The 15,160-nt window shown below is 41.2% G+C and overlaps 1 protein-coding gene across 5 annotated transcripts in view; it reads left to right on the top strand.

Moving 5' to 3' along the window:
- The window catches only part of GRIA3 (glutamate ionotropic receptor AMPA type subunit 3), a 212,130-nt gene that overhangs the window by 117,540 nt on the left and 79,430 nt on the right, over positions 1 to 15,160 (top strand). For all 5 annotated transcript variants that reach the window (XR_005584420.1, XM_039487320.1, XM_039487321.1 and 2 more), the window contains 4 exons: positions 3,868 to 4,035; positions 8,316 to 8,420; positions 10,088 to 10,195; positions 11,420 to 11,626. Coding sequence is in view for 4 of the 5 variants with exons in the window: in XM_039487320.1 (XP_039343254.1) it covers positions 3,868 to 4,035; positions 8,316 to 8,420; positions 10,088 to 10,195; positions 11,420 to 11,626 (588 nt within the window). In the remaining variant the exon portion in view is untranslated. The remainder of the gene's footprint in view (positions 1 to 3,867; positions 4,036 to 8,315; positions 8,421 to 10,087; positions 10,196 to 11,419; positions 11,627 to 15,160) is intronic.

Here is a 15,160-nt window from a genome sequence, read left to right as displayed (position 1 = left end):
GTACTTGCACTGCTGCGTATCAGGCAAATAAATTGATTTTGAGATACAAAGCCAGTCAAAACCAGAGGTAGACTTCCAGCTGAGCACTGCATTGTTAGTGAGCATAAAAGGTACTTGATGAATGCAGGAGATGCAGCTTGGTTATCAGAATCTCTGTTTGTTCTTGTACTGCACGCCTCTGGATAAGGGGGGTGTCTTCAGTTTAACAACTTGTCTCCATAGCTAGATGAGGTAATATTGCACCCTGTTGAATGAGGGGTATTAAAAAGCATTATAGTTCCTCTAAGGTATATTTGCTACTGGGTTGTTGACTACCCAGACTCCGGTGCCACTTGAATGTGAAGTGCAACCTGCTTCATGATGGCTAGGAACCATAGCTATGGTAGTTTGGGCTGTCAAAGAATCAGAATGATTCCCCCTTTACCACATAACCGTTTTCACCCTTTTTACCAGTTTATCAGGAAACCTCCATCCACTATTTCCCTCCCTAAACATGTACAGCAGTTCTGGACATGTCACCTATTGATCCCCTTCGCTCTCCATGTTACCGCGTCCCTTCAGCAGGCCTGGCAGAATAGTCTACGTGGGGTAAGCTGGAGAAATCCTCACACAGACTGCTGGGGGTCCCAGGGAATAGCTATGCAGCATGTCTTAGATGTGCTAAACCTCACCCTCATCTAATGGACTAAAAAAGGTATTGCTAGTAACAGAATCACAACCTGTTAATACCCCTCCCTGATTTTCTCTGTCTCTTAGTTTTCTTCCTCATCTGTAAAATGGAGGTGATGATATTCACTTACCTCCCCAGCAGAGGGTTTTGTTAGTGTTCATCAGTCAATGTTTGAAATCATAAAGGGCTAAACAAAGTACTTAGTATTATCATCATGCTCTTCCTTTCTCCTCCTCTTCTCGCTCCTCCTCTGGTTAGGCCTCCTCTACTGTGCCGACTCACATAGCTGAAAGGGAGGCCCTCCAGTTCCAGAAGAGTGAGTGGCTGACAGATGAGGATGGTTCCACCAGTACTTATTCAGTGCAATGTAGCACAATCGGACCAACAGAGGAGGCCTCAAAATCTGTAACTTCAAAGCAGATCTCCTTGGGGGAAGCTCATCCCCACACCTATAGTAAACCTTATAGGAGGGATGCTAAACCTGTTCACCAGACATCTCATAGTTAAGCTGTTCTTCTGTCTTCTCCTTAATTATTATAAGGAAAGACATTTCTTATTTCTTTACTGCATTTTATATTAATGGAATGGACACTTCTTCCCTAAGAAACCTAATGATCTCTGCTGTTTTACCAGCTCCATCTAGCCATTTCATTCCAAGCTGATACCAAACTACTCGAAGATACACCCCCAACGGCAGGATTTCGCCTATGATGAAGGCTCCCTGCATGCCTCTATCTGACACAGCCACACTGCCACTGAAGAGTCCATGGGGAGGGAGTTAGCCAGTGTCCCACAAAACAGGGCTAACCCTGATGTCGCCTATTAATTGCAGAGCCAGGAGCACCTGTCACTTTAGAGGAGCTTACTAGAAGATACAGGAGTAAAGGGAAGTATCATACTAGGCTTAAAGCTCAGAAATATATGTTGTTACCCTAAGCATATTTTAATCCAGTTAAAAGCAATTTACATTGGGGGAAAGTTATTCTCTGTCCTTTAAAAATAATCTTAGATATATGGTAAAACACAGAGGTTGCATTAACTTTGTACAAATGTACTGCTCATTCTAGAAACTTGCACAGTATTTATCAATCAGTCAAAAAGCATACTTAAAAAATTGATGTACAATATTTTTGATTAGGGAATAAAATTGCCTAGAGATTAAAGCCCTGATGTTTAATTTATTCCGTATTTTATCAGCCTTTCCCTTCCCTCCCTCTCTCTGTTTTTTTTCTTTGCCTCCTCATGCATTTATAAGTAGAATTCGAATAAAGCAGAAAATTAGATAGCTCTTTTGGCATAACTTGGAAGGGACTGCATTGGGGTTATTGACAATTGATCCAGTCTACTGAAAAAAATGATCATCATGCAGGCTTTACGTCTTGCTAGATTGGAAAGCTATTACAAGATTTTTTTTCATGCAAGAATAAATATCTTTTTAAAATATCTGATTCTGTATTGTTAGGTGGAATGTGTCGTGTAATATTTGTTAATGTATTAGAGAGAGAGAGAGCACACTGCAATGCCAGAACCACAGGAAAAAAAGGTGAGGTAGACAAGGATTGAAATAAGCAGCTGCATCCAGCTAATCACAGATGATCATTTTATTCACCATGTAAAGGACAAGGCAGTCAAGTGTTTATAAACAGGACCATAATTTAAAACTTGGGAAGAATGGCTGGCACAAAAAAATCTTTTCCCGGACACTAATGTGTGGTGTTTTTTATCAGGTGTGTTTCCCTGGCTCTGCAGGCATAAACACACATACCCCTCCCAGTTTTGTAAAAGTTACCGTATGTTTTACATGTTTATTATCAAAATGGGCAGCCTCCCACAATAAGAGCAAAAACATTTTTCAACGTAGTGGCCACCTGGAGTTTTATTCTCCCCTACAGGATAGAAGTAACTGCCACTGAAATCAATTATAATTTACTCATGTCCTGTAGGAGAACAGCTAAAAATGCTATTGAAATCCAGGATTCCATGTTTCCACCTTTTGCATGGGTAGTGTTTGTTTGTTTTCACAACAATGTGAGTCAAATGGGATGCAAGGGGATCTAAATGATCAGGCAGTAAGGTTTGCTAAGTACAAGGAGACAGGTGAGCATTCCAGAATGTGCATACATGCACTAGATTCTTTTTGGAAGTTCAATATTTCTCAGTCATTTACATACAAATACTGTAGAGATAGGATGGGATCTAATGATGCAGCAGCGTCAAAATGAGGCCCTACAGAGGTTTGCAAGATTCAATTGTATATGACTACAATGGAACTCTCTATATAGTATTTAAATGTAATGCTGATCCTGTGCACACAAAGTAGTCTAAATCCGACTATGCTCATCAGCAGTGCATAGCCAGAAATCAGTATCTTGGTGTCCAGAGGTTGGGCCAGTCTCTAGCAAAATAGAGTTTTCAGATGAATCAATGGATATGAAAAAATACAGACCCATCTCCTAAAGACATTTGTTGCTATGAATTGGGAGTGATATCAGATTTATAACCTGAGCAACTATTGTAGTTTTGTACAAAATAAGGAAGTCCTTCCTTAGAAGTTTTTAAGGTCAGGCTTCACAAAGCCCTGGCTGGGATGATTTAGTTGGGAATTGGTCCTGCTTTGAGCTGGGGGTTGAACTAGATGACCTCCTGAGGTCCCTTCCAACCCTGATATTCTATGATTCTATGAGGGTGACGTTGTTTTGGGGCTGGGTTTTTTGGTAAGAAAAATAAACCAATTTATGGCTGGCCATGGATCCTAGCTAATCAGAAACATGGGCCAGACAGAAATCATTAATGTTAACTTTAAATTACTCCTAGCCTTTTGAGTTGGTTACCTCATAAAAAGAAAATCCAAGCAAAACTCAAATATGAGTTGTACGTTGCAATTGGCTACAACGTGGCCGAGCATTGCATTATAGGTCTTCTTCATCAACCTGCTTTAGATAGGCAGCTCTCCAATTAAATCTAGTCAGTACTTTACAGAACTATAAACTATTTTTCTATATACTGTAGGAAATCGTAACATTTTAAATTTCTTACTTTAAATATATGTAATTGCTAAATGACGTGACATATGGGGGGGGAGTGAAATTGTTGCTGCTCTAAAAACATTTGAACAGGGAGAAATAATAGACCTTTGTAAACCTGAGGTAATTTCCAGAGTGCAGTTTGTCACAATATTTTATTTGCATCAATTTTAGTATACGTCTGCACTGACCCATGATGCAATACTAGTCATAGCAGAGGCTTTCCGCTACCTCCGAAGACAGCGTGTTGATGTTTCCAGGAGAGGTAGTGCTGGAGACTGCCTAGCAAACCCTGCAGTGCCCTGGAGCCAAGGAATCGATATAGAAAGAGCACTGAAAATGGTAAGGACAAATGCACCTACCCTATTGAACAGATATATCGTATTTTTACAACATAAGTCTTTAAAACAACAAGGACACGATGAAGGAAGCAGCTTTCAAAAGCTACCTGTAAATCTGCATGTGCAGCTTTGCAACAAATGCACTTGTAAGGACTCTGTCCAGGCCAAATGGGGCAGAACTCACATCCTTCTACTCCATAAGCACAGGGCCTTGGTGCTTAAGCTAACAATGACTATCCTGTACCCAGGCCAGTAAAGAGGGTAATGACAAACACGAGAGAGGTCTGACATCCCATCTAATCAAGGGCCATGGTGACATGCTCAGTATGTTACACACATGCCCTCTCCCCATGGCCATAAATTTGTCTTCTAGAATTCAGTGGTCATAGGAATTAAAAAGTGACAACTGGGCACCAATTGTAATAGCTAGCCAATGTGACACAGTTCCCACTGTACAGTACTGTATACTAGCATCTCTGCAAATGGCTGTGTAAAAAGCTTTGTGAACATATTCTGAGGCTAGGATGAGGTAAAAAATGTGGCCCAAAATAAAACAGAACTGGGTGAACATAAAACCCTAACATAACCCTATTTCCAACTTGATTACTCCTATTTGACCAATCCCTAGTACTAACCATTAGTTATTGCATCAAATCTAGTATTGATCAAATCCCGGTAGTTTTGTCTGTCTTTCTTTCCCTTTTGTATTGAACTGATTTGGGGGCATAAAAGTGAATGAAAACCTACCAGATACATAGGATCTGATTTTGCTCTGACTTGGACCAGTAGAAATCAGGAATAACTCCACTGATGTAAGACTGGAATGAGTAAGGTTGGAATTGAGGCCACATGCTATAAAAAGGACTCCTAGATCAGACTTCATTCACTTGGCTTAATTATTGTTTTTTCAAATTTGCCAAATTGGAAGGATCAAATCAAAAGGGTAATTCCCTCTCTCATAGAATGAGAGATATGATTCAGTCTCTCACTGTCAGAACACTTCTTATATCACAGTGTCAGTTCCCTAACAAATGCCCTAACTGTAGTTTCATTAATGTAGCATTACACACTTTTGAAGATAAGTTAATTAAATTCAACCTTCATAACAGTTAAAAGATTTGTAGTCAGTTAGAACTTAATTAGAAGTGATACATAAACCCTTCAAAAGAGATCCCAAAGTACTCACATCAACAAGGCTCGAGCGGGAACACAAACAGTGCAACAAGACACCCTGTTTGAGAGAAGTAAAAAAAAATCCAAACATTGGTTGGTAAAAGGCTGCCGCTTTAATAAAAGATTCATAAGATACACAGAGCCACTTTCATGATTGAGGCAGGCACAGAATATTGAATTACATCAGGGTGATTTCAGCCCATTATATTTAAATAGTCTAACATAAGTTGAAGAGGTTTATCCATCTATCTCAACAGCCCCACTCAGTACCCAACGCAAGATCATCACACATCCCTGATTCCTACACAATGAAGCGTGTTCTTTTTCCTGTTTAGATGATGATCTTGCACTTTTGCTTCAGGAAGTTATGACTTCCAATTAATAATATTTCCTACCTACATCAGCCATGGAACACCTAAAAGAAAAAAGAATATTCAGTACAAGAAATCCTGCAAACAATCAATCCAAGCATCCTACAAATAACTGATCCAAGCATCAAACTCAATGTCAAACTGCAGTCGTCTTGCCAACAAAAGGCAGATTGGTATTACCTAATTCTGCATCCTTATATCATTGAAAAACTATGCAAGTCTGTATTTCCTCCTCTGAATTTGAACCTAAAGTGTCCGATAAGTGGACAACAACTGACCTGAACATTAAAGGAACTGGCACATGAAATTGCAATCCCAACAGCAAGAATTTTTAATGAATCCATAAACTTGGAGTTCATACCCTGTGACTGGAGAATTGCTAATAGAGTACCTATTTTTAAGAAACGGGGTGGGGGGTGGGAAAGTGATCTGGGAAACTACAAGCCTGTTAGTTTGACCTCAATTGTATGCAAGGTCTTGGAACAAATTTTGAAAGAGAAAGTAGTTAAGGCCTAGAGGTGAACGGTAATTGAGAGAAAATACAACATGGTTTTACAAAATGCAGATCATGCCAGACCAACTGGATCTCTTTCTTTGAGAAGATAACTGATTTTTTAGACAAAGGAAGTGCAGTAGATCTAATCTATCTGGATTTCAGTAAGGCATTTGATACAGTTCCACATGAGAAATTATTAGTTAAATTGTAGAAGATGGGGATTAAGATGAGAAGTGAAGGGTGGATAAGAAACTGGCTAAAGGAGTGACTACAATGGGTCATACTGAAAAGTGAAATGTCAGGATGGAGGGAGGTTACTAGTGAAGTTCTTTAGGGATTGGTCTTGGAACCAATCTTATTTAACATTTTCATTCATGACCTTGACACAAAAAATGGGAGTGTGCTAATAAAATCTGCAGATGACACAAAGTTGGATGGTATTGCCAATACAGAGGAGGACCGGAATATCATACAAGATCTGAATGACCTTGAAAATTGGAGTAATAGAAATGGGGATGAAATTTAATAGTGCAAAGTGCGATGTCATGCACTTAGAGACTAACCACAAGAATTTTTGCTCTAAGCTGGGGATGTATCAGTTGGAACAGAGGAGAAGAGAGACCTGGATGTTTTGATCACAGGATGACTATGAGCTGCAAGTGTGTTGCAGCCATAAAAAGGCTAATGCAATCCTAGAATGCATCATGCAAGGTATATCCAGTAGAAATAGGGAAGTGTTAGCACCATTACACAAGGCCCTGGTGAGACCTCACCTGGAATAATAATAGGAGATATACCTATCTCCTAGAACTGGAAGGGACCTTGAAAGGTCATTGAGTCCAGCCCCCTGCCTTCACTAGCAGGACCAAGTACTGATTTTTGCCCCAGATGGCCCTCTCAAGGATTGAACTCACAATGCTGGGTTTAGTAGGCTGATGCTCAAACCACTGAGCTATCCCTTCCTCCTAATAGTGTGTGCAATTCTGATCTCCCATGTTTAAGACAGATGAATTCAAACTGGGACAGGTGCAGAGAAGGGCTACTTGGATACTCTTTATACATCACCTCTGAATTTGGCCCACCAAATAAACCTGGGGCAAAGGGATTTTACTGAATTATGTGATCCACCCCTGAGGATCAGGACAAGATCGATTGCATCATCTCTAAACCATCCTTGGCAGCTCAATGATCAGCTTTGAACATCTCTAGTGACTATGATTCTACAGCCTCCTTAGCAAATTGTTCTGTCACCCAACTCTTACTACCACTATAAAATTTCCCTAAAATTTAACATAAATTATCCCTACTGAAGTTTCTGACAGTTACCACTTCTGTCTTAGCTGAAAGCTTGTCAGTATTGATAAGTGATGAATTGAAGTATCTCCTCCTTTAATACTAGGGAAACAAGAAAGACAGATTTTTTTGCCTTTGAAACAAAGTACTTCATACTTCCTTCAAAATTATTAATGTGAGTAAGTAATGGTAATGACTTACATTTATGTAGCATCATCCATCTAGACAAAGCTCAATCTCTTTACAAGGTATAGACAAAATTCTGCCACTCCTCCTCTGTTGGGGCTGGAGTCTGATACCTTCACTTATATTGACTTCACCAGGTCTAATTGTGGAATAAGGTGCTACTCAGTGTAAGAGTATCAGAATCTGGCCCTATAGCACAAGGCTTATGCAGTATGTACCACTTGAGCCCAGGGTGACCAGACAGCAAATGTGAAAAATCAGGACGGGGGTGGGGGTAATAGGAGCCTATATAAGAAAAAAACACAAAAATCGGGACTGTCCCTATAAAATCAGGACATCTGGTCACCGTACTTGAGCTGTAATTGTGACGGTTTATGTGGCACTTCAGTGGTACATGCACCCTGTATTGGCCCATTGAAAAGGAGGGAATTTTACCAAGTGCGTATAAACATGGCAGAATTGAACCTCGCACATAATATATATGCAGGATTCCCTCGGCACTGAAATGCAGCCTTCCTTGCAATGGAAGGGGGCAGTTCTGCATCAGCTCATAGGCAGTGAAGAAGAAGAATGTTTACAGTTGAAACTGGGAGAACTGGGGAATTTTAGGTAGACAGAATGTAAATGGCCCTATTGGACGCTGGACAAGGCACAGGTATTAATGGAAATGATCACAGAGAGAGTAAATTCTTTCAGGACATAAAAGAGGGGGAAAATAGAAATAATGTTCTGTGTAACTGTTTTACTATTTTCCTGTTTAAGGTACAAGTCCAAGGAATGACTGGAAATATCCAGTTTGACACCTACGGACGCAGAACAAATTACACAATTGACGTGTATGAAACGAAAACCACTGGATCACGGAAGGTAAGTTCTCAAAATATGTTTTCTCCTTGGGCTTCTTAAAAAATATGTATTGCTGCAAAGTCATGAAAACAAGCAATGTCGTACAACTGTTGTAAAGATATAAAACCTGCTAGATCCCCTTCCCACTACATTTCTCTCTCCTCTTCCCTAATTCGTTTGTTATGCAATTTTATAGGAATGTAGTTCCATTCTGTCCTTGTTATTCTGATCATGTCCCCTTCTCCCCCCCCCACGCCCTTGAATCCCTTCACTCCTTGAATACCTTCCTACAGCAAACGCCTTGGCTTCACATCTGAGGTACCTAGCCTGCCACATCTCAACTCTGATTTCCTCCTACAGAGGTGTCTTCGGACCCTTTGCCCAGTCCTCTCTCCTAAATTCCTTTCGTCTCATCCTTCCTCTCCATTATAGGCCTCAGAGCAATAGAGAATTTGGAACCCATATATTTTTAAAACCTCTTAAAATAGTGTAAAACAGCATTTGTTTTTTAATCAGGATGTTCAAAGGATGATTATCTCATGGCCTAAGATAAAATAGTCAGAAGTGCCTACGTGAATTAGTAGCCTAAGTCCCATTTTCAAAAGTGGTTGGGGGCCAGATTTGCAAAAATATTTAGGTGCCTAAAGATGCAAATAGGTGGAATTTTCAAAAGGGCCTAAGCAAGTTAGATGCCTAGATCCCATTGATTTCAATTAGAATTTGGCACCTAACATTAAAACTTCCAGTAGGTGCCTATTTGCATCTTTAGGCACCTACACACCTTTGAAAATCTGATCCTTATGCGCTTGGCCTTAAAGTCTCATTGAAAGACAATGGGACTTATGCGCCTAAATCACTTGGGCACGTTTGAAAATTGTACCCTTACTCTAAAAATGGATGCTTCTGTATATCAAGAATCCCAGCTCCTGGGCCTGTGTATGTAACCCTAGAGCTACATGACATCAGGTCTTGAACATTGTCACTGGACCAAAACTAAATATTGCCCCTCTGGGACACAGGACCAGTGTTATTTTTATCCCCTGCCTTTACCTGGCCTATATTTGTAGCAGCTTATAGTTTTGTTTTGTTTTGTTTGAAAGGAAGTGGTTTTACTTTAAATAGTGGCTGTTTGCAGTCGGTTAGAGATTTAGTTTGCTAGAAATAGGCCAGGTTGAGACTGATTAAGGGCAGAGTTCAAGTGAGACAGTTAAGGCTGCAAATTAAAAGTAGTTCATTCAAGAATTCTGCAGTTTATGTTCTTGTCCTATGTTGTATTCCCTGGTTGCAGAAATACAGGAATTATTCCATGGGTATTCTGATAAAATATATTATGTAATAATAGTATGTATATATATATATATATATATATATGGAACCATACATTACTTTCACATAGTTTTTGTATATCTATTTCCATGCTACACACCCAGTGATGGAACAATGTAAAAATTCAGCAAAAGGTTCCCACAGCCCGATGTTGTCATTAAAGTGTCCCATGACCTTGCTAATAGCTGATGAGGGGTCCTAGAAAAAATTTTAGATCAATATTCATTTGTTTGTATCTTGCATAAATCCTAAGTAAAAATCACTTTTTTTAAATAAAAAGGGCAGCTCTATTTAAGCATCAGTTTTATGCACCAAACTCATTATAAAAATATGTAACTAGGTAACACTCTCTGCTTTTGTAGGCTGGTTACTGGAATGAATATGAAAGATTTGTGCCAGCACTAGACCAGCAAGTGTCTAATGACACTTCATCTGTGGAGAATAGAACAATAGTAGTCACTACCATCCTGGTAAGTTGCATGTTCTTAGTCAGTATGTGCTTAGGTGGTAAGACACGTGTGTTCTAAGATTTATTAGAAGGCCCAGTGTTGAATGCTGTGTGACTTCAAGTGACTGAGAAGTTCAGCAACCTCCAGAGATGTACGGAGGGCTTGATCCTGCCAACACTTACACACATGAGTAAATTTACTCACGGGAGGAGTCCCACTGATCTCAACATTGTGCGTTCCCTCTTCTCAGTTACTTGAACTCAGTGGAACTCCTCACGTGAGTAAAGTTGCTTATGTATGTACGTGATTGCAGGATCTGGCCCTTCCTGCTGTAGGACCAAATCTTGCAGCCCTCACTCAGGCACAGCTCCTGTTGATTGTGTAAGGATGGCACAATCTGGCCCACAGTGAATTGGAAATGCTTTGACAATATGTAAAGACATCCAATGCTTGTGGAGAATAATGCTCTTCTTATATCTCATAGGCAGTGTTATCTGTGTCAGTTCTAAAGCCTATTGCTTATGTGGTCTGTAATTCAGTATTATTTGTGCCTTTGGTGCCTGTTACAATTGTCCTGAGCATGAGTCAGTTTCATGACATTGCTAGAAGGATCATATTTTACTTGACTATAATTTAGTGAGACACACTCAGCCCTTCAGCTGGGATTTTCAAAGAAGTCTACAGGAGTTAGGTGATCTGTGGTGGAGCTGGGCACCTAAATGCCTCAGGCTTCTTTGAAAATCCAAGCATCAGCGTGATCCTGCACCATTTAAATAAGTGGGGATTTTGCCATGGACTTCAATGGGAGCAGGATCAGGTACATCACTGCTTTACAAGCTAAGTACTGCATTATTATGGTGTGCTTATCTTTGATCTACTGGAGATTCAGGCCTGATCCTGAAAAAAGACTGTAAGTTTACTCATGTGAGTAGCCCCATTGCCTTAGTGGGAATACTCTTGTGATTAAAGCGAATTGCATATGTGTTTGCAGGATCTGGCCATTGATGAATTTCAGTTGCGCTTCTAAGGATTGTTAAACTAAACTATTCTGTCTTGCCAGGAAGCCTTTAATGTTTATGTGAAGCTGACTTGGAAATCTTTCCAATTACTATATAAGAGCAGCCCAGGAAATATTGTTGAGATTTGCCAATAACATAACATAATGCTAATAACAGCTCTCGTTTTGCATATTTTAAAGGCATGTGTTATATTCATAGACCTTTGATCTTTGCTTTTGTTTCAAAGGAATCGCCATATGTAATGTATAAGAAAAACCATGAACAACTAGAAGGGAATGAGAGATATGAAGGATATTGTGTAGACTTAGCTTATGAAATAGCAAAACATGTTGGAATAAAATACAAACTGTCAATTGTTGGAGATGGGAAATACGGAGCTAGGGACCCCGAGTCTAAGATATGGAATGGCATGGTGGGTGAACTAGTCTATGGGGTAAGTTTCCCTTAACATTCATTTTAATGTTCTTTTTAAAAAAATGCACAGCGTTAATAAACTGCAAAATAAAAAATCTCTGTTTAAATTTGTTTTACATTCTCTAGATATTTATTTTTAGTCTCATTTTGTAGTCTATTTTAAAAAAAAATGTTTTTGTTCCATCGCATGGAGAGTGGGTTTTTTCACTGCCACCCCCAACTAGTTTATACACCAAATGGTTACGCAATGGTATTTGGGGTGAACATAAACACAGCAGAACATTTCTGCTCTCGTAGCTTTGTGCTGAGCTAACAACCTGCATATGCTGATCGAGTGTGCACCTTGCTTTCTGCTTGCAGGCTGACAGCCATTTCTTTCTTCTCCCTGCAATCTTTGTGAACAATAAGGGCTGTATTGTGCCCTGCACAATGTGAGTGCATATGTTTGTGAGGAGAGGATCTTCCATCCCTTCTTTGTGCGTATGTAAGGCAGGAGTGCATCCTTGCACTCCTCTGAGCACTGGGACGACACAAAGCTACCAGCAACACTGGTGCTGGCTCCCAGAAAAGAGTGCAGAGCCGGCTTTGCATGAGGAGAGATTTGCCCTATACCCTTGTAAAAAGGTGGAACAGAAGCTGGATGCACTGCAGCTCCAGAAGCTGTCATCCCTGCTGGAGGAACTCTGTCTCCAAAGTTGCCATGGGGCTTGATCCTACTCTCATTCAAGTCAATGGCAAAATTCCCATTAACTTTCCTGGCCCAAAGCAGCTGATCCTGCAAAATGGAAACCAGTGGGAGTTTTGCCATTGACTTCAGGCCAAAAGATGCGCCGATGTGTTATGCATTTTCACCAGGGCATATTTCATGATAGAGGCCTAATATCACCACATTTATGGAGTGTTACAACCCCAACAAGGTCATCTACTCCTAAACTCTGGATTTAGTTTTAAAATATCTGCTACCAGCAAATCAGCTGCTGTCTAGTTAATTGTGCTGCTACTTTTATGTTTGCATATCATGTGTACGTCACGTTGAGTAATAGGCACAAAAGACACTGGGTAACTGTTTTATTATTGCTATATTTAAAAAACAATTAAGATTTCTGAATGCTGAAATAGTAACTCAGGCCTGCCCAGCCCATTCAACTTTTCTGAGCCCTGTCCATTCTTCTTGTATGTATTTTAAACCTTAGAAAACAGTGATTTTATGGTCTGACTTTTGGGGAGGAAGGAGTGGAGTCTAATGGGCACTAAGTGAAAAGGACTGGAAATCAGGACTCCTGGGTCATATCCTTGCCCGCCCCCTGACTTGACGTGTGTGACCTGAGCAAGTCACCAAACTTCTCTGTGCCTCAGTTCTACCAGCTTTGAAACAGGAATAATAATATTACCTATCTCACGGGGTGAGGCTTTATAAGGCACTTTGAGAGTTGCTAGTTCAGGGCATAGTATTATTACTCTCGGTGTTTCTCTCCAGGTCAAGAAACTTCAACAGTGTTATCTATAATCAGGCCATCTGCAACTGCCCTAGTCATCTAGGCATGTAGCAGCCAATACGGCAGATATAGTCATTTAAAAAATGCGTATTAAAGAGAGCCAAGTGACAAAGAGAAAAGTAAATTCCTAAAGCTGTAGTGGCAAGCTGGGATTGAGCCTGCTGGAGAGTGTGTTATAAGCAATGTCACTTCCTCTGGGACTTGATGCAGGTAAAATTAACCTCTGCAGCTGCTGGGCCATGGATGATGCCTCTGTTTCAAGGGCTTGCACCAGCTCTGCAAGGTGCTCCCAAAAAGCAGGCCTTGGTGAGGAGAAAGTTCGCCCCCTTTTTCAAGCCAGCTTTTCTTTGAATAAGCTGGTTTGATGTAGAGCCCTCAGCCACATCCTTCTGGGACTAGCACAGCTCAGAAGGCTATGCCTGTTGTGTATTGCCGAGCCCCGGGTGCTTTACCTCAACACGACTGCACTTATGAACCTTTGTCTGCAGAGAGCTTTGTGAGCACCACGCACCCTGATACTGCGCTGGTAGAAAAACAAAAACCTGTCCCTCGGTCTGTCTTTTGTTTCATCCAGTGGGCTCGTTCCCTTGTATTTAGGAAGCTGGGTTAGCAAGGCTTTAGCTTTCCAGTTGGTGACAAATTGAAACACTTTTCATTTAGTTTGGGAAATGAACAGCTAGTCCTTATTCTTGTGCAGTCAAAGCTTAATTCTTTGAATCGCATTTAACTGCAATGCTCAGTTATCCAAAGGTCAGACATGTCCCCTGAGGTTTGACTGAAGATCCAGCCCAACAGAGTTGCCCAGCTCTGCTGGGCTGGCGCTGGAGTGGAACTGCAGGAGCCAGCAGGCCTTAGGGAGACCACCTAGGTCTCTGTAATCAGGGAAGGCAACAGACTTCAAAGCCTCCCCCAATCATCTGCAGGCTTTGGGTGTCTTCCTGAAATGCTCTTATCCTTTCTCCATCTGCACAAAGGGGGATAGCGACCTACAGCATTCAGCACCCTCAGAGGTGGGGATAATGAACATGTGGAAAACACTTTGAAGATGAAAAATACTCTGTAACCGCTCATTATTAGGAACAGGTGTCTCATTTACATGACGACTCTCCTTTATCTCCCATGAGCTGAAAACTCTATTATGAAACTAAAAGTAAAGGTGCACGTTTCCCCAGATGCCATTGTGAGCCTTGGCTGTGAAATGACTGTCACATTTGCCTCCTCTGGATTCCATTTTGTGTAAACGAGGGGGAGATTAATTTTTAAATGCCTTTATTAGCATGTGTATAACCAGACAAGTAGGGCTAAAAGAGGCTTGAGTTGGGGATTTTTGGAACAAGTTTATCCAACAGTTGAACAGAGCTGCTGCTGAATGCACTATTCCGGTCTGGCTCCAGGCACCAGCATCCCAAGCAGGTACTTGGGGCGGCAATCTGCAAGGGGCGGCAGTCTGTGTGTTTTTGCCCCCAAGCAACGCGCCGAATTGCCGCCGTGGATGGCGGGGGCAGTCCGTGTGCCGTTAAGGCAGCACGCGCGTTTCCGCGGCAGTGGCAATTCGGCAGCAGCTTCTATGTTCAGCTGTCCGCGGCGGCGCAGCTTCTCTCTTCAGGTTGAAGACAGGCGCTGCCTCCAAATTGCCGCCACCGCGGAAACACACGTGCTGCCCTAACGGCACACGGACTGCCCCCGCCGTCCACAGCGGCAATTCGGTGCACTGCTTGGGGCGGCAAAAACAGTAGAGCCGGCCCTGGCACTATTTCAGATTGCATTTGTTTTAACAGCTAACTGCTGTGCAGTTGCATGGCAAATAAGATGTTACTGTGTTATAGAATCAGAGAAATGTAGGGCTGGACGGGACCTTGAGAGGTCATTTAGTCCAGTCCCCCATGCTGTGGCTGTGGCAGGATCAAGTAAACCTCGGCCATCCCCAAGAGGTGTTTGTTTAACCTGTTCTTAAAAACCATTGATGATGGATATTCCACAACCTCCCTCAGTAACCTATTCCACTGCTTAACTATCCTCATAGTTAGAAAGTTTTTCCTAATCTCTAACCTAAATCT

Source organism: Mauremys reevesii, linkage group 9, assembly GCF_016161935.1.
Source record: "Mauremys reevesii isolate NIE-2019 linkage group 9, ASM1616193v1, whole genome shotgun sequence".
Taxonomy (NCBI): domain Eukaryota; kingdom Metazoa; phylum Chordata; order Testudines; family Geoemydidae; genus Mauremys; species Mauremys reevesii.
The sequence above is the reverse complement of the archived record's forward strand: the minus strand, read 5'-3'. Positions and strand labels throughout refer to the sequence as shown.